At 48.6% G+C, this 23,471-nt stretch overlaps 1 protein-coding gene across 1 annotated transcript; it reads right to left on the reverse strand.

The window, feature by feature from the left end:
• Window positions 1-7,954: 7,954 nt before the first annotated feature.
• Window positions 7,955-21,734, reverse strand: INA (internexin neuronal intermediate filament protein alpha). Its single transcript, XM_038408122.2, is given in 6 exon segments — window positions 7,955-8,304; window positions 8,307-8,494; window positions 12,127-12,251; window positions 20,656-20,968; window positions 20,970-21,432; window positions 21,435-21,734. Coding segments are annotated over 6 exon segments (1,293 nt in total). The 5' UTR covers window positions 21,514-21,734; the 3' UTR covers window positions 7,955-8,179.
• Between the last annotated feature and the right edge of the window lie 1,737 nt (window positions 21,735-23,471).

Genomic DNA, 23,471 nt, shown 5'->3' on the forward strand with positions numbered 1-23,471 from the left:
CCCCGTCACATATTCCCCCCCCCCCCCCGCTCAACACCATAGAAGTGAGCAACTTGGGATGCCAGGCAGTATGCTCATGACAGACCATCAGCGTTGCCATGGTGGCATCCAGCCCAGTGTTGTATGCGGAACTGGAATGGTTGGAGGGATAAGAACCACCTGGTGTCCCTTGCATTCTTTTTCTTATTCCGCTGCGTCCACTGGAGGGGTGCATGGTCCATCACAAGAGTAAATCACCGACCTAAGATGGAATAACGCAGTGTCTCCAAAGCCCATTTGACAGCAAGGCATTCTCTCTCGACTACTGCATATTTCTGTTCTCTTGGGAGAAGCTTTCTGCTTAGGTAGAGGATTGGGTGTTCCTCTTCTCCCACCATTTGCGACAGAACTGCTCCCAACCCCACCTCAGAAGTGTCTGTTTGTAAAACAAATTCCCTGTTAAAGTCCAGGGCTATGAGTACAGGGTCATTACAGAGGGCCGTCCGAAGGTCTGTAAATGCCCCCTCTGCTGCGTCGGTCCACTTTACCATGTCTGGACCTCGGGCCTTCACCAGGTCTGTTAGGGGACTTGCCCTAGTGGTGAAGTGGGGAATAAACAGTCGGTAGTAGCCTACCACGCCTAGGAACGCACGGACCTGCTTCTTTCAGGTCGGCCGGGGCCAGTTTTGAATTGTCTCTAACTTATTCGTTTGGGGCTTCACTATGCCCCTTCCCACAATATATCCCAGGTACCTAGCCTCTGCTAGCCCTATGGTGCATTAGCGGGATTAGCAGTGAGGCCAGCCCACCTTAAGGTGCGCAGTACTGCCTCAACTTTCTCCAAGTGGGTTCCCCAGTCTGGCGTATGGATGATGACATCATCTAGGTATGCAGCTGCAAAACTAGTATGGGGGCGCAGCAGCTTATCCATGAGGTGCTGAAATGTGGCTGGGGCCCCATGTAGCCCAAAAGGGAGGACGGTGTACTGGAATAGCCCATCCAGGGTGGAGAATGCTCTCTTTTCTTTAGCTTCTTTGGTCAGAGGAATCTGCCAGTACCCTTTTGTCAGATCCAGTGTAGTCAAGAATCGGGCACTACCCAGTCGGTCAACCAGTTCGTCGATGCATGGTATGGGGTATGCATCAAACTGGGATATTTCATTCAGTCGGCGAAAGTCATTACAGAATCTCATGGTACCATCAGGTTTAGGCACTAGAACAATTGGACTGGACCACTGACTGTAAGATTCTTCAATAACCCTTAATTCTAACATTTTCTTTACTTCGGCCTTGATTTCCTCTCTTTTGGCTGCTGGGATTCAGTAGGGTCTCAATGTTACCTTGGCTCCGGGGATCGTGCGGATATGGTAATAGGTCTCAGTCGTCCACCCTGGTTTTGTGGAGAACACATCTCTGTTGTGATTAATCATGTTGGCTGCCTCGATCTTTTAGATAGGCATCAAGTCGGATGATATCCTCACTTGCTCGTGTAAATTATCCTTCTGGGAAAGTGTCTCCTGCATGACTAAGCATGTCTCTCGATTGTGCCAAGGTTTGAGAAGATTGATGTGGTAAATTTGCTCCGATTTCCGGCGGCCTGGCTGCCGCATCTTATAGTTCATCTCTCCCACGGCTTTGATTATTTCGTAGGGTCCCTGCCATTGGGCCAACAGTTTACTTTCTGCTGTGGGCACCAGTACCATCACCCAATCCCCTGGTTGGAACCGTCGAAGCTTCGCTTGGTGGTTATAATGGGTTCGTTGGGTCTCCTGTGCTCTCTCCAAGTGTTCCCGTACCATGGATGTAACTCGGGCAATCCGATCTCTCATCTGCAGAACATGCTCAACTATGTTCCTTCCGGGATTTGGCTCCTCTTCCCAGGCTTCTCTGGCTATATCCAATATGCCTCGAGGGTGACGCCCATATAGTAGTTCGAATGGAGAGAAACCCGTGGAGGCTTGCGGAACCTCCCAGATGGCGAACATGAGGTAAGGCAATAGGGTATCCCAATCTTTCCCATCCTGCCTCACCACTTTCATGATCATGGGCTTGAGGGTCCTATTGAACCTTTCCACAAGGCCATCTGTTTGTGGGTGGTATACAGAGGTCTGTAGGGCTTGTACATGGAGCAATGAACAGAGATCTTTCATCAACTTGGACATGAAAGGTGTCCCTTGATCAGTGAATATCTCCTTGGTAGCCCAACCCGGGCAAAGATCTGTACTAGCTCCTTAGCTATTGTCTTGGAAGCTGTGTTGTGCAGAGGAACACTTCCTGGTACCGGCTTGCATAGTCCAGTACAACAAGCACATGTTGGTGGCCCCGAGCTATCTTCTCTAGGGGCCCTATCAGATCCATGGCTATCCGTTCGAAAGGAACCTCTATTATTGGAAGAGGTATCAAAGGAGCCCGCAAGTGCAGGCGTGGGCTATGTAACTGACACTCTGGATAAGAGGTGATGTATCGCCAGACATCTTCATGTACTCCTGGCCAGAAGAACCTCCGCAGGATCCGTGCCTGGGTTTCCTCTACCCCTAGGTGTCCTCCAAACAGGTGATTGTGGGCGAGACTCAATATGGCTTTTTGATGTTTTTGTGGCACCAGAAGTTGTTGTATCTCTTGCTCCTGCATTTGCACCACGCGGTACAGGAGATCTTTCTTCACTATAAAGTAAGGTCCGGGACCTGGACCTTTCCATCTATGGGTATCCCATCGATCTCGGCCACCTCTTTCCTGGTGTTATCATATCTGGGGTCCTCCACCTGGTCCCGCCCAAAAGTCTCTCTCCTGGGACTAACCTGCCCAAGCTCCCAGGGGCCGGCTTCTGCTTCTTCCAATGGCTCGCCACCGTCATGGCTGGGGGCAACTTCTGGCTCACCTTCTGTGGTGGAAGTTTCTCTGTTGGCTGCTTGCGTCCATCTGCCTACTAGGGAGGCCTTCTGGCCTTGGGTCAGGATCCGGGTTCCCAAGGTCTTCGTGGCCTTCCTTTCTTTTTTTGTCTTCCGGGTCTTTTGGGGGGCTGAGAACAGATGCTGAGACATCTCAGCGAACATCGGGGGTTGACATTCCCCCGGGGATGCGTCGCTGTCTTCAAGGTCCCCACCTCCCTCCAGCCTCTTCAGGGGGAGTAAATTATCAAACCCTGGATAGTCCCTCCCACTGACTACAGGATATGGGAGTTTAGGAACTACACCCACGGTCACCTCAACGGGGTTTCCCTGAACCTCTATCTCCACTGGGATGGTGGGGTTATGGCTCACGGCCCCATGCATGCATGTCACTGCTACGCGTTTGGCTTATAGCAGCTGATATGAGGGTGATAGCACTCCCAGAGTCCACAAGCGCTGTATACTCTGCTCCATTTATCCTCACTGGCCTGGTGTAATTATGCGGGGCTAATGCGACCCCTGCGAGGTGGATAAGGGAGCATGGGACCTCCCAATCCCCCAAGTTTCATTGCATAGGCTCCTTGGTGCTGGAACACTGTGCTGCTATGTGTCCCCACTCCCCACATGCATAACATCTATAATTGCTTTTAATCACTCCCCTATCCCTGGGGTTTAGTCCCTGGGCTCCCCCCACTCAGTCCAATCCCTTCCTTCTGGGATCCCCGCTAGTTTTCGGCCCCCCCTTCATCCACCTAGAACTCCCCAGGGGTTTGGCTGCCCAACCTTCCAGGGTTGGGATCAGGTGCTTGCTTCGAAAGGGGCCTTCCTTGGGTAGTCGGGTCAGGTCCCTGGCTGTCATCCATCTTTCTACCAGTGTGATCATCTCGTTGTACGTGGATGGATCGTTCTGGCCTACCCATTTGCGGAGATCTGGCAGCAGTCCCCGCATGTAATGGTCTATGATCAGGGTTTCCAAAATCTCCTCCGGCCTGCACACCTCGGGCTGTAACCACTTCCATGCGAGGTGTATGAGGTTGAATAGCTGGGACCTCAGGGGTTTGTTCTCCTGGTATTTCCACTCATGGAACCTCTGGGCCCTTACCGCTGCCGTTACCCCTGCTCGTGCTAGGATCTCTGCCTTCAGATGGGTATAGTCAGTGGCATCTGTGGCAGGCAAATCAAAGTAGGCTTTCTGGGCCTCTCCACACAAAAAAGGGACAAGGATGCTGGCCCACTACTCCTGGGGCCACACCTCACGCTGAGCAGTCCTTTCGAATGAGAGGAGATATGCCTCTACGTCATCTCCTGACGTCATCTTTGGCAGACAACCAGTGGCCCTCAGGGTTTGCATCCCGTCAGACCCCTGGCCTGGGTGGTGAGGATCTTCAGCTGGTCCACCACCTCTCTCAAGAGAGCACGATCTTGGGTCGCCTGGCTCATCAATAATTGATTGGTTTCCTGCTGTAGCCGCATAGACTCCTGTTATGCCATTGCCTGAACCCGGGTGGCCTCCTGCTGGGCTGCCGTAGCTTGTATCAGAGCTCTGACCACCTCCTCCATTGTGGTACAAAGCAAACAAACAAAAACATAATCCAAACCCCTCGTGCACTTTTTTAAAAAAATAAAACAAAACTCTTCTTTCCGCCACGCTGTGAACGAAATCCCACTTTTGACACCAGTTGTGACAAAGCTCTGTCCTTGCCTCCATGGGTCCCGCATTTCCTGGCGGATTTTGCTAGCCTCAGAGGCTCACTGTGACACTCCACGTAACCCTTCTTTCTCTAGAGACAAGGGTCACAGTCTACTGAGCCATTTTCATCATAAGCCAGCGAGGGAGGTGAGGAGAAGTTATCCTTCCTTGCACAGTCTCTGTTGTCTCCCAGTCTCAGTGATTAATCAGGGGGCAAAGGTGGGGGGGAGGGAGCCAGGCCCACCCTCTACTCTGGGCTCTAGCCCAAGGACCTTAATAGTATCAGCTATGGTAGCTGACCTTTTAGAAACATGACATGTACAATTCCCTGGGCTACTTCCCCCACAGCAGCCCTCACTTCCTCAAGCTCCACTTCACCCTTACCTCAGGGCCTCCTTCCTTGTGCCTGATATGGTGTGTACTACTCAGCCCCTCCAACCGCGCAACTTCTTCCCACAGCGCCTGTCATGCACCCCCACCTGACTGACTGGGAGGCTTTTAACTAGTTTCAGCCAGCCCCTGATTGGCTTCAGGTGTCCCAATCAACCTAGCCTTCTCCCTGCCTTCTGGAAAGTCCTTAATTGGCCCCAGGTGTCTTAATTGACCTGGAGCAGCTGCCATTTCACTTATCCTGGTACCAGGGATTTGTTTAGCCTGGAGCTAATATATCTATCTCCCACTACTTTTCCATAGCCATCTGGCCTTGACCCATCACAATAGATAAAAACACCAGGCCTCAGTGCTCCAGGCTATCGTTGGCACTTTTCACCAGGGCTAAATTAGCTATAAAAACAATAGTCAAATTATTAGATAATGTGCCAGATCCTTCGCTGGTGCAAATTGTTACAGCTCCATGGACTCAACTGAGCTGTGACAACTCATGCCAGCTGAGGACCCTGCCCTCTCATTTCCATTCTAGTGCATCCCTAAGAACAGATTTATGCATTATACTAAATCATGCTCTCCTACGTTTTGAAGACAAGGCTGCACTGGTGTGACAGAAGAAACTGACCCAGGAACAGAGAAGATGGTGAGTTCTCAAATCAAGACAGCCTGAAAGAGGATACAAGAGAGTGGTGAGATTCATGTCACAATTTTTTTTTATTAACTTGTGCCCTACAGTTGAAGAGGAAAAGTGTGAGCAAACAGTGTTCTATTTCCAGGAGCTTATCCTGGCAACACTGACACCAAGGTCTTGTGTGATCATAACCTCATCATGGCACAGTGCTTTGGCAAACACACAACAAACACACAGTCTTCAGCTCTTGCAAAAGCGATCGCTGGTGATTTTAAGGCATTGGAAAAGCCTATAATAGTAAATCCTATATTGAACTTGGCACACATTGGAATAGGTAGACTGGAGACACACACACTAACAAAATTTGGCAGATTGAATTGGAAGGTGAAATGCTACCCTGCCAGAATCCCTTCCTTTGGAAAAACATTGGGTGTGAATCTGTCCTTCCAGTGACTAGAATCTCTCTGTTATGGTCACCTGTGACTCCATGACTGTTCATCTGAAAAGGTGTGGTGGAATTATTTTAGTTGGAATTTGGAATTATTTTAATCATATTACCTCACAGCACCAGTTGTTTATTTATCAAGCAGAAGTGGAGTTTTTGTACGGCTGTGTTGCTTCTGAGTCTGAATACCGAGGACAAAAAGTACTGAGATCCACTTGTGCTTTTATTGTGCAGTAGTGTGTACACATTTTAAATACACGAAGGAAACTCTCCTAACTTACATGTGCTACTGATAAACCTCTTCTCATGAGAGTATGGACAGACTAATGCCACCAAAATAGAGAAACTGTCAATTGGCAGAAATGTATGCACCTTAGAGTTTAATGCTAGTGCAAAAGTCAGGCTGTCTCATAGCTAAGTATGTTTTGTGCTTCTAGAGTTAAAGTGACAGGCTACAGGTCAAGAATTTGGGGTTGTTGGGGATTTGGTTTTTGTTTGTTTGTTTTTGTATTGTGCTGATTTTTAAAATAGATCAAGGCCCATAATTAAGAAACGATATATATAGATATATAGATATATAGATATAATAAAAATTTTTTAACCCTGTGACTAGTTGGCACCGTCAATTCGAATCAATGTCTTTTTCTTAACCCGTTGGCTACCAGATGGAATGAGGTGATATGGAAACAAGAAGTCACTATGCAATCACAGAAATGACCAACATGCATCTAGCTAACTACAGAGCAGGGTGCTGCAGCGACTGTCTATCCAAACCTGAAACTGCTTTAAAGGGGAAGAATAGACCAAATTCAGCCTTCTCCTAGTATAGTTTGTAACTGGAAATAGCCTTAACATGTGTAAAACATACATCAGGAGCAGCCACAAATGTGGGTAGATTGTGTTGTCTTTGTAGTGAGGAGTTCCTTATTGTGTGATTTGATTTAGGTAATCGTGATGACTCCAACCCCTCAGACAGAGACAAACACCTACAAGATCTCTATCATGCATTCCTACAACTACAATACCCACCTGCTGAAGTGAAGAAACAGATTGACAGAGCCAGAAGAGTACCCAGAAGTCACCTACTACAGGACAGGCCCAACAAAGAAAACAACAGAACGCCACTAGCCATCACCTTCAGCCCCCAACTAAAACCTCTCCAACGCATCATCAAGGATCTACAACCTATCCTGAAGGACGACCCATCACTCTCACAGATCTTGGGAGACAGACCAGTCCTTGCTTACAGACAGCCCCCCAATCTGAAGCAAATACTCACCAGCAACCACACACCACACAACAGAACCACTAACCCAGGAACCTATCCTTGCAACAAAGCCCGTTGCCAACTCTGTCCACATATCTCTTCAGGGGATACCATCATAGGGCCTAATCACATCAACCACACTATCAGAGGCTCGTTCACCTGCGCATCTACCAATGTGATATATGCCATCATGTGCCAGCAATGCCCCTCTGCCATGTACATTGGCCAAACTGGACAGTCTCTACGTAAAAGAATGAATGGACACAAATCAGACGTCAAGAATTATAACATTCAAAAACCAGTTGGAGAACACTTCAATCTCTCTGGTCACTCGATCACAGACCTAAGAGTGGCTATACTTCGGAATTAGCCTACCTTGCTTGTCACCATGAAAGGTTTTCCTCCTTTCCCCCCTGCTGCTGGTGATGGCTTATCTTAAGTGATCACTCTCCTTACAGTGTGTATGATAAACCCATTGTTTCATGTTCTCTGTGTGTGTGTGTGTATATAAATCTCTCCTCTGCTTTTTCCACCAAATGCATCCGATGAAGTGAGCTGTAGCTCACGAAAGCTTATGCTCTAATAAATTTGTTAGTCTCTAAGGTGCCACAAGTACTCCTTTTCTTTTTGCGAATACAGACTAACACGGCTGCTACTCTGAAACCAAAAGATGAAGTTATTCAGTTTGCCATCCTCTCCAATTTTAGCCTAAGCTTTGAGATCCCTCTGTCATTTAATTGCTCCTGGCTACAGTGTGGGATGTACTGTTTCTAATGATGCTGAAGCGCTGGGACATTTATACTGGGTGACAAGTGTGTTAATTAATTGTAGACAATTGAAAGGTCTAGTGTATACTGTTCCCCCTTAAATGCCAATTCTATTCATTTCAAAGGTTACATTTTTTGGTTTGTAATGTTTCCTTCCTTCAGGTTTGATTGCTTAGTTTTCTTAGTAGACATTATGGTCTCCTCAATCATTTCAGCAAAGGTCTCCCACATCTGACTAGATGATACTTTAAGGACACTTTAGAAGCCTCCTCTTTCTCTTCTTTCTTAAAAAACCGAATAGGAGATATTTTTGAGGCAGTGGCCACAGGTAAATTGAAGACTCTGGGCTGGAAAGAATAACCAGGGTTAGAATGTGGATTCAGAGCTGAAATGCTGATGCTTCCGGTGGTAAAACGTGTCTCTTCACCTTCCAGCAGCTTCCTGCAAACACACCACAGAAGGAGAGGTTAGTTGGAGAAGGTTACCACCTCTGTGGCTCAGGTTAAAGATGAACAAACCAGTTTGGATATAAACTGAGATGGGCTCTAGCTTCAAAGTTTGGACCCAGTTTTGGAACATTCCATATATTTGGATGTGCTTGGATCTCTCTTATTTTTATTGGCTCATTATAAAGATAGAGGAGGGGGTGTGGCGTGGATATTTGCAAAATGTGATCTAGGGCAGGTTCAGATTTTAAACACTGGCAAAGTCTGAGAGTATCTGACCCAGAATTCTGATTCAGGCAATATCTGGATGAAAATAAGAAGCACTCCACATCTACACGTAAAACTCAACCCAAACCTTTTTGAGGTTTAAAACAGCTCAGTTAATTTTTTTTCCCTTTGTTATTTTTTTCTGTGTCTTTGTGGGCTCTAACCAGGACCAGACCAAGGCAGGAAAGAGTAGAAAGCAGGTTCTCATGTGACCGATATATAAAATATGCCTCCATCTGTGATTTCTGGGCACAGTTCCTTTATGTTTGAACATAATATAAAAAAATAATAATAATCAAATGAAAACCCTAGTCCACAAATGAAATTTACTCGCCACTCTCACCAGCTCAAGATAGTCCAGAGGAGGCATGCTGCAAGGGCTGTCTAGAAGGACAACAAGCAGCTTTGCAGGGGAAGTAAGTTTCCAGAGCCAAAGGCTCCCTGCTGAGAAACACTCCCTTTGAGCACCTCCATGTTCAAATGTGGGGGTCATTGTTCAAGTGTTCTGACTGATCTTGACTTGCAGGGTCATTTATAGGGAGTCTCTGTGAGAGTCAGGACCCACAGTGGAGGGCTTTAGCCATCAGAAGCAACACCTTGAATCCCACCCAGTTTTGCTTCTCAAGAGGTCTCTTTCTGATGTCCGTGGGAAAAATATACATAGAATCATAGACTTTAAGGTCAGAAGGGACTATTATGATAGTCTAGTCTGACCTCCTGCACAACGCAGGCCACAGAATCTCACCCACCCACTCCTGTAACAAACCCCTAGCCCATGTCTGAGCTATTGAAGTCCTCAAATCATGGTTTAAAGACTTCAAGGTGCAGAGAATCCTCCAGCAAGTGACCCGTGACCCACGCTGCAGAGGAAGGCGAAAAACCCCCAGGGCCTCTGCCAATCTGCCTGGGAGGAAAATTCCTTCCCGACCCCAAATATGGTGATCAGCTGAACCCTGAGCATGTAGGCAAGACTCACCAGCCAGACACCCAGGAAAAAATTCTCTCTTTCAGATCCCACCCCATCTAACATCCCATCACAGGCCATTGGGCATATCTACCGCTAATAGTCGAAGATCAATTAATTGCCACAATTAGGCTATCCCACCATATCATCTCCTCCATAAACTTATCAAGCTTAGTCTTGAAGACAGATATGTCTTTTGCCCCCACTGCTCCCCTTGGAAGGCTGTTCCAGGACTTCACTCCTCTGATGGTTAAAACCTTCATCTAATTTCAAATCTAAATTTCCTGATGGCCAGTTTATATCCATTTGTTCTTGTGTCCACATTGGTACTGAGCTTAAATAATTCTTCTCCCTCTGTGGTATTTATCCCTCTGATATACGTATAGAGAGCAATCATATCTCCTCTCAGCCATCTTTTGGTTAAACACCTGCATTTCACAAGTGTTCAAACCTCTTGAACCTTCCCAGGTTTGCCCAGTTTTAAATCAGACACAACAGAACCTCTTTCAGGGCCAGCTGCATGATCAACAGGACAATCGTTCCAGCAGCATAGCAGTCTAGAGCCAACTGCATAGGGGCAATTGAGACTGCTTCTCCTCTCCCCCCTGCCAATTTATAGGGGAATAGGGAGAACTTTGTGGAGGGGGAAAAAATTAGAATTTCAATATCAGCTGTGCTTAGTGTTGGGGGTGGGGGCTGGCACAGAGTTGCTGCACTTGAATGCAGATACTGCCCTAGCTCACTCAGGAGTGTGAATCTGGCTATGGCGCCAGACATGTACATCACAAAACCACTCAACAATCTGGTACGAAGGCTACACTCTACTCAAGAAAGGCCCAAGATCTGGGATAGCAAGGAGTGTTGAAGGCCAAGATTAACAGCCATTGGCACATTTGTGGAGGGTGAGGGACTAGGCCAGGTCAGGACTGAGGTACGTCAAGAGAGTTGTGTTTGGTACCAGTATTGGACCTGAGAAGCACTGACATGGCTGAATGGAGAGGCCAAGTGTGGAAAATAAAGGTTTCTGCAGGTCAGGATTGGAATGCTGTGACAGTGCGTAAAGCTATACATGCAGTAATGGACCAGCATCAGCAGTGGTGTGTGGTGTAGTCTGTGTAATGTAGGTTCGTATAACAGGCCCATCACCATGGCAGCTGAGAACCTTTTCAAGTAGGCTACCAAACGGTTGTCAATCAGGCATGGCTTTCAGTCACTCCTGACCTGGGCTGGATGCGAAGGCAGGATGTAGCTGCAGTTTCAAAAGAACTTGGAAATACCATTTGTTGAGGGAGAGGAGCCAAAAAATGACCTTGCTTGCCCAGGGAAGCAAACCCCCATAGTGGATAGGGCTGGAATATGCAAGGGATACAGCATCAGTGGGGCTGAGACTGGGACCCAGGTGTGGGACTTGAACATCCCCTTTGTCACTGTGCTAATGATCAAGACTACTCCAGGGCCAGAAGGTTAATGCAAGGGGCTCAAACCATGACTTCTAAGATTCTCTCAGTATCACAGCCGGGGAAGAGGGGAGAGATTCTAGGGGAAGAGGAGCCCTCCTGACAGACTGAAGATCACTGAGATGAGAAAGCTCAACCCAAGGGGAGAAAAATGGGGACTCAGCCTCCCAGGAGACATTAGAAGGGGTGTGTGTAGGGGGTGGGGGCTATTCCTATGCCATAGAATATCAGGGTTGGAAGGGACCTCAGGAAGTCATCTAGTCCAACCCCCATCATCTAGTTCAACCATCTATGTCACGTGCAGGAGTTTGGCCAATCAATCTCTGGACTCATCTCCAAGCCTGGGACAAGACTAAATACCACAGACAGACTAATTTGAGGGGCTAAGGGGTGAAGCGCATTGGCAGAGCTGAGGGGGGTATATGCATGGAGTAACTGGTGTTTGGAAAGGATAGGGGGTGGGGGTTGCAGATGTCAAATGGGGTCACCCTCCATATCGGAAGGGGGGACCCCAGACTGCTGGGACACAGAGCGAGCTGCTGTTGTTACTGTTGTTCAGATCTGGAATCTTTTTCAGTCAAAATAATGTAGATGTGAAACACAGGCTTGCGTTGCTTTAATGTGAAGAACAACACCGGCTGCGGGGTGGGGGACTAGAAGAGCAGGAGGGGACTTTGGGCCTGGATTGAGGGGCTTTGGCAGAACTATGGCGGGGAGCCCAGACTGGCCTATCAGGGAGTAATGCAGGTCAGGACTGAGGTACGTTGGCATTGGCTGGCTGTACCCAATGTGTGATGAGTACCCCCATATCCACTGCATGTGCCCTCCATTTACCCTCAACAATGAAAACAAAACCAAGTGCTTTTTTAGATTTATGGTTTTGTTCCAGGCAAGGTGGTATGGAAGAGGGCAGGTCAAATAAATAGCATGAGGTGTTACCTGTATGCAGCAATCTCTATATCCAGAGCCATGTTAACATTGAGCAAGTCTTGATACTCCCTCAGATGACGAGCCATTTCGCTTTTGGTGTTCCTCAAGTCATTCTCCAGCTGACTGATGCTGTCCTGCAATCAAGCAAGCCCAGGGAGATAAGGAGCACTGTTTCAAAAGCGAAGTCCTTAGCTGAACGCTTTATATTCATTTCATTATAGAGAAAGGGAAAAATACAATTGCCAACTCATCCATCCCAGCAGATTCCTGGACAAGAATGCAGCAAGGGGAAATTCCAATTAAGATAACTGCGGCAGGAAAACAAGGCCACAGCTGCTGTTCGACCTGCCTCTTTCATTTTTTCCAATTGCTTTATTTAATTTCTTGGATGTTTGTTAATGAGACAATTAGACAAATGTGTCCAATTAGACACAGAGGAGCCCAGAGTTAAGAGAAATAACTCACTGAGGACCCACTTCCGAAAGCTGCTGAGCACCATCTGCCAGTGGTGGGAGATGGGTGCTCAGCACCTCCTAGGATTTGGCCCTTAGCGATTGATTAAGCAAAGCAGGGGGGTTGTGGAATGGGGTTTGTCTTAATTGTTCCGATGCAAGGCAAGGATTATGTACAGTGGGAGCCCAACCCCTAAAGGAAAGCTAAGGATTGTGCTAGAGATGCCCTCCCTCTCTTGTGGCTAAGGTTTAGCTTTAGCTGAGCTTTTAGGCATGACCATGAGGAGAAACCACTTTTTTTGCACGTAGAAATGTTAACCAATCACAGCTACAAATTTGTTCCACGCTGTAGCACAAACCGAAGTGTCCTACAGCAGCAGCAAAATGGTGGCATGGTAGATTCCCCAAACTAGCTAGGAGTATTCCATAGGCAGGACTCCCAACGCCTTGAGAGGGAGGAACCCACATTGACCAGCAGCTGAGGTTAGCGGATGAGCAACATCTCCAGGTTCCAAAGGAGTTTAGTGCAGCTCTCTTCTGGAAGAACGGTGGCTGGGACATGAGGTCATCAATGGGAAGCATCGAAAGGCTCCTCAGAGCTTAGTTGAAGACACAGCAGTTCCCCAAGGAGGGGGAAGAGAAGATGGTGGTAATGGAAGAGACAGCTCCGACACAGACATACTCCACCTCTCCTTAATACCATCTACACCTTCCGGCCCCACATGACCTCACCTTTATTTTTTTCCCTGCTTCACAAAGTAATGCTGAAAGTGTAAACGTAAACTGGGAAGTGCATGCTGGGTAATAAGCTATCAAGTAGCAAAGCCTATTTGTCTTTTAAAATATTGTAAATATTTGTAAAGTCACTTAAAGGGATAGTGCCTGAAGCTGCAAATTTCCAATTTTCTTGAACAATCCCAGTTCATATTAAAACAAAATACTACAGACCTGGTGCATGCACAACTATATTGAAGACATAGGGCCAATTCAGACCGCATAAGCTACTGCCACTCTAATGAGTTCCTAAAAGACTCATGTTGAATTCAATTGACTTGCACTCACTCACGCTATCTCTGATTTTGACCCACCCACTCTAAAATGCATAATTCCCACACACAAAGCCAGATCCTCAGACAGTGCAGGTCAATATAATTTCATTTACATCAATGGAGCTATGCTGCTGAGGACCTGGCTCCATGCTATAAGAACGGCCTTACTGGGTCAGACCAAGGATCCATCTAACCCAGTATCCTGTCTTCTGACAGTGGCCAGTGCCAGGTGCCCCAGAGGGAATGAACAGAACAGGGGATCCTCAAGTGATCCATTCCCTGTCGCCCATTCCCAGCTTCTGGCAAACAGGGGCTAGGGACACCATCCCTGCCCATCCTGGCTAATAGCCATTGATGGACCCATCCTCCATGAACTTATCTAGTTCTTTTTTGAATCCCGTTATAGTCTTGGCCTTCACAACAGCCTCTGGCAAAGAGTTCTACAGGCTGACTGTGCATTGTGTGAAGAAATACTTCCTTTTGTTTGTTTTAAACCTGCTGCCTATTAATTTCCTTTGGTGACCACTAGTTCTTGTGTTATAAGTAGTAGCAAACAACACTTCCTTATCTACTTTCTCTACATTAGTCATGATTTTAGAAACCTCAATCATATCTCCCCCTAGCTGTCTCTTTTCCAAGCTGAAAAGTCCCAGTCTTATTAATCTCTCCTCACACGGAAGCCCTTCCATACCCCTAATCATTTTTGATGCCCTTTTCTGAACCTTTTCCAATTCCAATATATCTTTTTTGAAATGGGGCGACTACGTCTGCACATAGTATTCAAGGTGTGGGCGTACCATGGATTTATAGAGAGGCAACATGATATTTTCTGTCCTATTATCCCTTTCTTAATTATTCCCAGCATTCAGTTCACTTTTTTTGACTGCGGCTGCACTTTGAGTGGATGTTTTCAGAAAACTATCCACAAGGACTCCAAGATCTCTTTCTTGAGTGGTAACAGCTAATTTAGACCCCATCATTGTATATGTATAGTTGGGATTATGCTTTCCAATGTGCATTACTTTGCATTTATCAACATTAAATTAATTCACTTTTCACAGGGGTTGGGTGTGTCAGCCATATGTCAGGATCTAAGACAGGGGTGGGCAAACTTTTTGGCCCAATGGCCACATTGGGGTTGCAAAACAGTATGGAGGGCCTGGTAGGGAAGGCTGTGCCTCCCCAAACAGCCTGGTCCCTGCCCCTTCCCACTTTCTGCCCCCCCTCAGAACCCCTGACCCATCCAAGCCCCCCAACTCCTTGTCCCCTGACCGCCTCCTCCCAGGACCCCACCCCATCCAACCCCCCCTGCTCCCTGACTGCCCTGCCCCCGACAGGCCCCCAGGACTCCCATGTTTATACAAACCCCCCCCACTCCCTATCCCCTGACCGCCCCCCCAGAACCTCCACCCCATCCAACCACCCCCTGCTCCCTGTCCCCTGACTGGCCCCCAGGACCCCTGCCCATTATCCAACCCCCCAGCCCCCTTACCATGCCGCTCAGAGCAGCATGTCTGGCAGCCACGCTGCCTGGTCGGAGCCAGACACGCTGCCATGCTGCCCTGCAGGAGCGCACAGCCCCACTGCCCAGAGTGCTGCCCATGCAGCAGCGTGGCTACGAGGGAGGGCGGGACAGTGTGGGAGGGGCTAGCCTCCCCAGCCGGGAGCTCAAGGGCCAGGCAGGATGGTCCCGCGGGCCGGATGTGGCCCGTAGGCCGTAGTTTGCCCAACTCTGGTCTAGGCCATTAAGGTATAACTGTGCTAACAGCAGCCTTGCTTGATTTGTGTCATTTGAAAATATGGCTAAAACACCTGTAAGGCACTGATCACCTGTTTAACACTGGTGTTCAAGGATGCACATACAAACACATGTGCGAGTTCTGCAAGACGAAGCCCCATCAAAATCATTGAGGAAATTTGTCACAAATCTTAACATTCTCTTCTGCTCCCAGTGAGATCAATGGCAAACACTCCTTGACTTGAGCAGGAGCAGCCCATAGGTAATTTAAGACCTGCAGCAAATTTTCCTAATAAATTCAGTTGCCAGCTGTGCAATGGGTCAGAGTGACAGGGGTTTTTTTTTTGCTGTCATAAAATTAAGGGATTTTCACAAGGTTGCTTTTCCTATAAATACAGCCGGGGTTTTTTGCAAAGAGGACAATGATCTCATTAGTCAGTGACAAAACAAGGTGGAGCAGGCAGCAGGGAAAATATAGGTTGAATATTAGGGGGAAATTATATAACAATGGAGTAAACAGCTTAGAGAGGCTGTGGAATTGCCGTTGTCTGAGAAAGGCTAGGCAATCAAGCAGAGATTGTTTCACGATCATAAAATCAAAGCTGATACCATGAAGACACTGCAATAGATGGCCCACAAGAGGTTCCTCCCAACCCAAATAATTATCTGGGAATGTCTTTGTTGGGTCAGATGTGCCCATAGGCTTTTAGTTTTTCGGATGTATATGTAGTTAGAACGCACATGAAAGTTGTATAACTTAGACCTGCGTGGGAAGCCCGCTGTTCTGCATTGGCCAGCGAAGAAAATTCTCTCCCTCTCTGTTTCTTCCCACGTCAGCTCTTAATGACTAGGTGAAGTTACACCGCTACAGACTAGGGACCGAATGGCTCGGCAGCAGTTCTGCGGAAAAGGACCTAGGGGTGACAGTGGACGAGAAGCTGGATATGAGTCAGCAGTGTGCCCTTGTTGCCAAGAAGGCCAATGGCATTTTGGGATGTATAAGTAGGGGCATAGCGAGCAGATCGAGGGACGTGATCGTTCCCCTCTATTCGACACTGGTGAGGCCTCATCTGGAGTACTGTGTCCAGTTTTGGGCCCCACACTACAGGAAGGATGTGGATAAATTGGAAAGAGTACAACGAAGGGCAACAAAAATGATTAGGGGTCTAGAGCACATGACTTATGAGGAGAGGCTGAGGGAGCTGGGATTGTTTAGTCTGCAGAAGAGAAGAATGAGGGGGGATTTGATAGCTGCTTTCAACTACCTGAAAGGGGGTTTCAAAGAGGATGGCTCTAGACTGTTCTCAATGGTAGCAGATGACAGAACGAGGAGTAATGGTCTCAAGTTGCAATGGGGGAGGTTTAGATTGGATATTAGGAAAAACTTTTTCACTAAGAGGGTGGTGAAACACTGGAATGCGTTACCTAGGGAGGTGGTAGAATCTCCTTCCTTAGAGGTTTTTAAGGTCAGGCTTGACAAAGCCCTGGCTGGGATGATTTAACTGGGACTTGGTCCTGCTTTGAGCAGGGGGTTGGACTAGATGACCTTCTGGGGTCCCTTCCAACCCTGATATTCTATGATTCTATGATTCTATGATTCTAAGTTCTGGGCCTACAGTGGACGAGACTTGTTGGTATTTCACTCCACCACTCCCTCCTCCCTGTCCTACTTTTGGTCTTGTGTGACCTACTAAATACAGAATGCAAAAATGGCCACCAGCAGCAAAATGCATGGAGCTAAACAAGTCGCTGGCATGCCAAATCCTGGTTTCGGCTGCACCCATGTCAACCTCGAGTACATCCATTGACTTCAGTAGAGTTACTCTATAGATGCAATGTCTGTTTACACTGCCTCCATCAATCTAGTCCCTGAGTTCTCATACATTCCCCTCTGCCTCAAATTTGGAAGCAATGCCTTGCTTTGCACCTGTGATCCCCTTTAACAAACATCCTTGATAGATTCTGATTAAGTCACAAGGACAGTGACCCTGGGGCAGAAATTCAAGGATGTGGAACAGGAGTTACAAATGAAGAAAGAATGGGGAGATCATCAGGGCACACACAGAGATGCAGAGGGCATTCTGGGAGAAAATTAGTGCCCTGTGTAATATAAATTCCCATTATAATAGCCCTGATTTATAACATCTTTTTGTTCAGTGTTTGTACAGCAAGACCACAGCAGGGACTTGGTCTGTGAGAGGGGCTCCCAGATGGAGTCACAACAAAGGAATTATAAATAATATCCTCATTGGTACAGCAATGCTGGGCTATTGACCCCCTAAATTAACAGTGGTTTTGTTGAATAATAATGCCACTCTCAAATAAAACACTGCTCTTTTCCTTTCCTCTAATTCTCTGTCACCTCATTTGAGCACCCCTCGGTACAAAACCACTCCTATGTACAACTTGGCTATATTTCTCTCCCCTATTGCTCTGGGACAGGGTTGGGTAAGATGAATAATAAATATCAGGCATATTGACTGACGAGTATTTCAGATACAGAGCTCTGCCTCTCTGCCCTACCTACACGCCCCTCTTTAGCACCCATGTTTGCCTGCTAACATACATTGTTTCTGAACCCATGTATAAATTCCAGCCTCTTCGTCATTCCCTTCTCTGTGATCCTGTGTTAGCAGCGAGCAGCTTGTGCCAAGCCTGGGTTGCAATAGTCACCATTCAGACACTAGCAGGGGGGCAACAATTGTGTGGAAATCCTGGATGGTGCTGCAAGGAAATGTATGTCCTGGCCTATTTGCCCCAGATTTGGATTTAACACCACACAGGTGAGATGAGGCTGCTTTTCATACCACTTGCTCTGACAATGTAAAAAGGTTTTGTTGCATTACCTAAGGGCCTGAGCTACAGGGTGCACCTGTGATGCCCACTAAAAATCAATGTGAGGGCTGGGTGCTCAGCACCTCTTGGGGTCAAACAGCAATTAATGAATATATCATCCACTTAAGTGGATCGGTTACATTTGGCTTAAATGGGCTCCTTATTCAGGTCTCTCTTTAATTTTAGTCTCCATGGACTGTAAGAAGAGGAAATGCTTAAAAACTAAATTTCACCCAAACAGATGGACGTGGAGCACTGCATGCTGGGATGTGTAGTCTTCATGGATCACACCTATATGTTGAATATGAGGGCACCAATGGACCTTATTGTAGAACTGTGGGCTACATTTGGCCCAAGACCCATGCCTACTAGTATGGGGATGGTATTTCAGAGCAAAAAGCAGTAAAGTCTGGAGACTTATATGGAAGGCTGCAACAAGAAATATTGCTATAGAACGTGTGAAGCTGACAACATTATAAGCATCTATCAATAGGTCTTCTCTTATGGAAAAGTCCTATAAAATTGAATAGAAAGTGGGACTCTTTCTATATCTTTTTAAACAGTCCTACATAATTTCATAGAGAAAATGTATCCCTGCTATAGAAATCTATAGGATGGTTTAAAATACCCCAAACTATGGAAAGAATCTAATTTTCTATTAAAATATATAAATTTCTGTAGGACACTACTGATTTAATCTCTATCCTATAAAGGATGCAAGAGATGCCACTAATTACCACCCCCACTAAACTAAAATACAAGAATCATACATTTAAAAGTTGATTTTCCATAATTAGATCAATTTCAGCTATCCCAGAGTTTAACCTGGTTCTAGTATTTCTTCCTACATATGGGTTGTTCTTGCAATTTCTGTTCACATGGCATCAAGGCTACAATATTTAAGAGGGTTACTAATATGGAATCCCTTTGAGTCCACCTGTATGCACTATCACAGGACATCAAAATATTTCCATATTATTAAGTGAAGAAGAATAACACCAACTAGTTACTTAGATTGTAAGTAGTTTAGAGCAGGTATCATGAGTTTATACAACTCTTAGCAGAGTATGGCCCTGAAAATGCTTGGGGGCCACGCTGCAATATAAATATTAAATAGTATCCCTTAAATATCATGTACAGTAATTCATTCAGGAAGAAGCTGTACAATTTAGCTAAGGCTGACCATTTAGGTTAACAAGATGTTGCAACCTCAATTTTTTTTATCATCACCAGGGCTTCCCCGTAGTAAAACCGGGAAAAATTCTAATACTGTTGAGAGTCAGAGGAATTTAAATGAGCATCTTTCCCAAACCATACAAAAGAGATTGAGGGTCTAATCCAAAGTGCATCAGAGGGAGTCTTTCCATTGACTTCAGTGGTCTTAGGGGCAGGCCCTAAGGAATAATTCTCCTAATATAGCTGGGAAGAGTTCTAACCTCTGCAATTTACACGTTACAAATGCCCTTGAAAACAGGGCAAGGCAGCTGCGACGCAGTTCAGATGGTTTCTAGAAATTACCCATCAAGAAAAAGAAAAGGCAATTCGGGAATTCAGCTTCCATTAAAATTAACAAAACCGTCTTTAAAGGCTCGTTTGGGAAGAAATTCTCTTAATTCATTAAACATGAATTAAAAGGCTTTTTATAACGATCCGCTGAAGTCTGACGAAGGTCAATGCCAAAGTCAGGACCTTGGATAGAGACAACGTTTTTCCAGCCCTGTCTACCAATTGCTCCAACAGCCACCCACATGAAACCTGCAGTAGGTGCAGCGCAGACACACACCGATCTTGAGGGTGGGAACGGCAGAAGACCCGAAGACTGAGCCCTTTGCACAGACATCCTGGGGCTATAGGGAAATCATGGCTATGGCTCTGTGCACCGCTAGCATTTATGCATTTGCACCACTAGCTTTCTCTGCACGTCTGCGCCCCACTCTCAATCCAACACAGTGTGTGACTTCCTGGCTCCACTAAAGCCAATGGTCAAACTCCCAAACAACCCCACGTAGTTCTTCATCTTTTGGGACCCTTTCCCCCATGAAATCCTTTAACCCCCGCTCTCCCAGGTGTTTGTGTGTGTGGGGGGGGGGCGGGGTCCTTCCCTGATTTCCAGCGGCTCATGCACAGCTTGGTTTGACATAAAACTCCGCTGTCGCTGCCTTCCCAGTCACACTAGAAAACTCCCCAGACTTCCCCAGCCCCTGCTGATATCCGCGATACCCGGATTTCTCGGACCATTCCAGCGGAGTCAGTCCAATGTGCAGGACTTGCAAGGGAGAGATACGGCCAGTTGGGGCTGGCTAGTGGTGGCCATGGGTACCCAACCGTGCGCAGGGGAGAGATACTCAACGCCACCTGGGGAACAAGGACGCTGCAGGGGGCGGAGGTGCCCGGCGCTGCAGGGGACGGAGGTGCCCGGCGCTGCACGGGGCGAAGGTGCCCGGCGCTGCACGCGCTCCCTCACCTGCAACCCGCCCACCTCGCCGCCGTGCCTCTCCATCTCCTGGCTCTGCCGCTCCAGGGACTCGTTGGCGCCCCGCAGACGCTCCCTCTGGAGGGTGCGGGCCTGCAGCGGGCGGCGGCTCTCGTGGATCTCCTCGCGGCTGGCCCGGGCGGCCTGGCTGCTGCGCGCCGCCTGCTCGTCGAGGGTGGCGAACTCGGCGCGGTACAACTCCGCGGCCGCCTGCAGGCTCTTGGCCGCCAGCGACCCGCACTGGGCGCGGATCTCCCGCAGCGCCGCGCTCAGGGCCGGCTGGGCCAGGGCCGGCTCCACCGCGCTCGGCCCGCCCCTCCTCGGGCACCCGGCGCGGGAAGGCGAGCTCCTCCCGCGGCGCCTCCACCTTCTGCTCCCGCCCCAGCCCCAGCCGGGCCCGCGCCGCCCCGTCCGCCTCCCGCGGCTGCGCCCGGGCGCGCTGCTCCGCCTCGGCCGGGCCCCGCGCCTCCTTGTGGCAGCGCGCCCGCAGGCGCTGCACCTCCCCGGCCAGCCGCTCCCGCTCCAGCTCCCGCTCCCGCTCCCGCGCCGCCTGCGCCGGCTCCGCCCCGGCGCCCAGCTCGGCCTCCAGCCGCCGGTTCTGCGGCTGCAGCCGCCGCCCCGCCCCGAGGTAGCCGGCGAAGCCGTCGCTCAGCCCCTGCAGCGGCTCCTTCTCCCCGCCGCCGCGGCCCGGCCGGTGCTCGCGGGCCAGGGCGGGCGCCTGGCCCAGGTCCACCCACGCCTCGGCCGGGCGGGAGGCGCCCCGCGGGGGGTCAAGGCTGCGGGGCCGCGAGGGGGCTCCCCGAAGAGCTTGCGGCAGGAGGGGGCCCGGTAGCGGGGATCCGAGCTCATGCTGCAGGCTGGGGGGTGGGGGGGAGGCCAGGCGGGGCGCGCCCCGGCCTGATATCGCGGGGCGGGGAGGCCGCAGTCTCCCGGGCGCGGGGGAGGCCGGAGGCGGCGGCGGAGACCGAGACGGAGCTGTCCGTTTTGCCGCAGTGCTGATGTCCGCCCCGCGCCCGGAGAGACAGCCCGAGTTGGGGCCGTCTGCGCGGGGCGCAAACCGCTTCGCTCGCAGCGGGGGAGAGCTGGACGGACGGACGGATCCACCCGCATGAAGCACAGACTGCCAGGGGGTTGCCAGGAAAACCGTGACCCCTTCCCTCCACCCTCCGGCTGCAGCCGTCACATGGGCTGGTTTCCTGCCTTCCCCCGCAGCTTTGCATTCCCCTTGCCCCGCTGCTGCGACTTTAAGGGTGGATTTCAAGATCACCCGAGGGAAAATGCAACTGTAGCAGCGCGTAGGAAATGCGGAGTTTGGGGGCGAAGGGAAGGTTAGGTGGGTGTGCGAATAGATAATGAATTGAGCAGATAGAACAGGTGAGTAGCTAGCCTAGACAGTTACATTGGTTTGGATTTGATCAGACTCTGAACTCTGTTAACTGTGTACTCCTGCGTTAGCAAGTTATAAAGAGGTATAAAAGAAACACGTTAAACACCACCTTTGCCATCATCCATTTACGCTGATCAACAGCTGGAAAATTTCCAGAATCGTTGCATAGAGTTGCACACACATACCAGGGATGAATTTAGCCCTGGTATAACCCCACTGAAGTCAATGGAGTTAAACCACGTGATGAATTTGGCTCCACGTTGCTTATAGGAGTGAAAGGGTGGAAAGAATCTATTCAATGTAAAACCTGTAGCCGCTACCAATGTGCAAATCTGTGTTTTCTACAGAGTATTCTTGCAAGGATTCTTCTGTAACAAACTGGATTGACTGAGGCAGGAGTGGCAGACAAGTGTTCTGACCGGTGGATTCCCAGAAAGGAATTCTTTCTTCCATATATATAGTGCCAAACTGATATGTAGTTACTTAGTACATAGCAACAACAACAGATAGCTGTACCTATATCTGGATGATAGATATACAAATATCGATATGTATGTGACATGTCTGAATATGATGAGGAAACAATTTCAAAAGTATTACTTCTCTTTGCAGTCTGGAAAAAGGAATGTGTTAAAATGCACAGTTGAAGTCTTACAAATTAAGGTCTAGGCAGAAGAGATAGGACCTTCAGTTTCCCCTGAGACTTTTATAAGGGCAGTGGTTTGCATTGTTGTACCTGTCCAAAATTTCCCCTTTCCCCCCTACCCCCCCCCTTTTGTGCAGTGTGCTGTGTGCCAGTCACAGCCTTCCACCCCAGCAGTGGCTGCATTTTACTGGCATTTTATGGATTTAAGTCCCAACCCTGTAATTAGATCATCTAGCATGGATACGGGGGTATGATAGAGGTCTATGGGCTGGCAACTCTTGCAGATGTAGAGCACTTTGAGTTAAACCCGCCTTCGTAGAGTGCAGTAGGGAAAGTGCTGCGGTCTGTCCACACTGACTGCTGACAGTGCACTGGTGTGGCCACATTTGCAGCACTTGCAGCGGCATTGGGAGCAGTGCATTATGGGCAAGGACTATCCCAGCATGCAAGTGGCTGCAACGTGCTTTTCAAATGCGGGGGGAGGGGAGTGTGACAGGGAGTGTGTTGTGTGTATGTGGGGGGAGAGAGAATGGGTTTTGGGGGGCTGAAAGCATGTCAGCATGCTGTCTTGTAAGTTCAGACAGCAGCAGGCCCCCTCCCCCCCCCACCTCTCTCTCTCTCTCACAGCATTTCACACTAATGGCTTGCTTTGTCTTGGGGCAGATAAGCAGCTGGCTGTCAGAAACAGAGCTTTCAAAGGGCATATCCACATTCCTGCAGCGATTCAAAAACAATGACAAGAGTGGCCACTTGACTTAAGGGGATTATGGGACC

This window comes from Dermochelys coriacea, chromosome 7 (genome assembly GCF_009764565.3).
Source record: "Dermochelys coriacea isolate rDerCor1 chromosome 7, rDerCor1.pri.v4, whole genome shotgun sequence".
Lineage (NCBI taxonomy): Eukaryota > Metazoa > Chordata > Testudines > Dermochelyidae > Dermochelys > Dermochelys coriacea.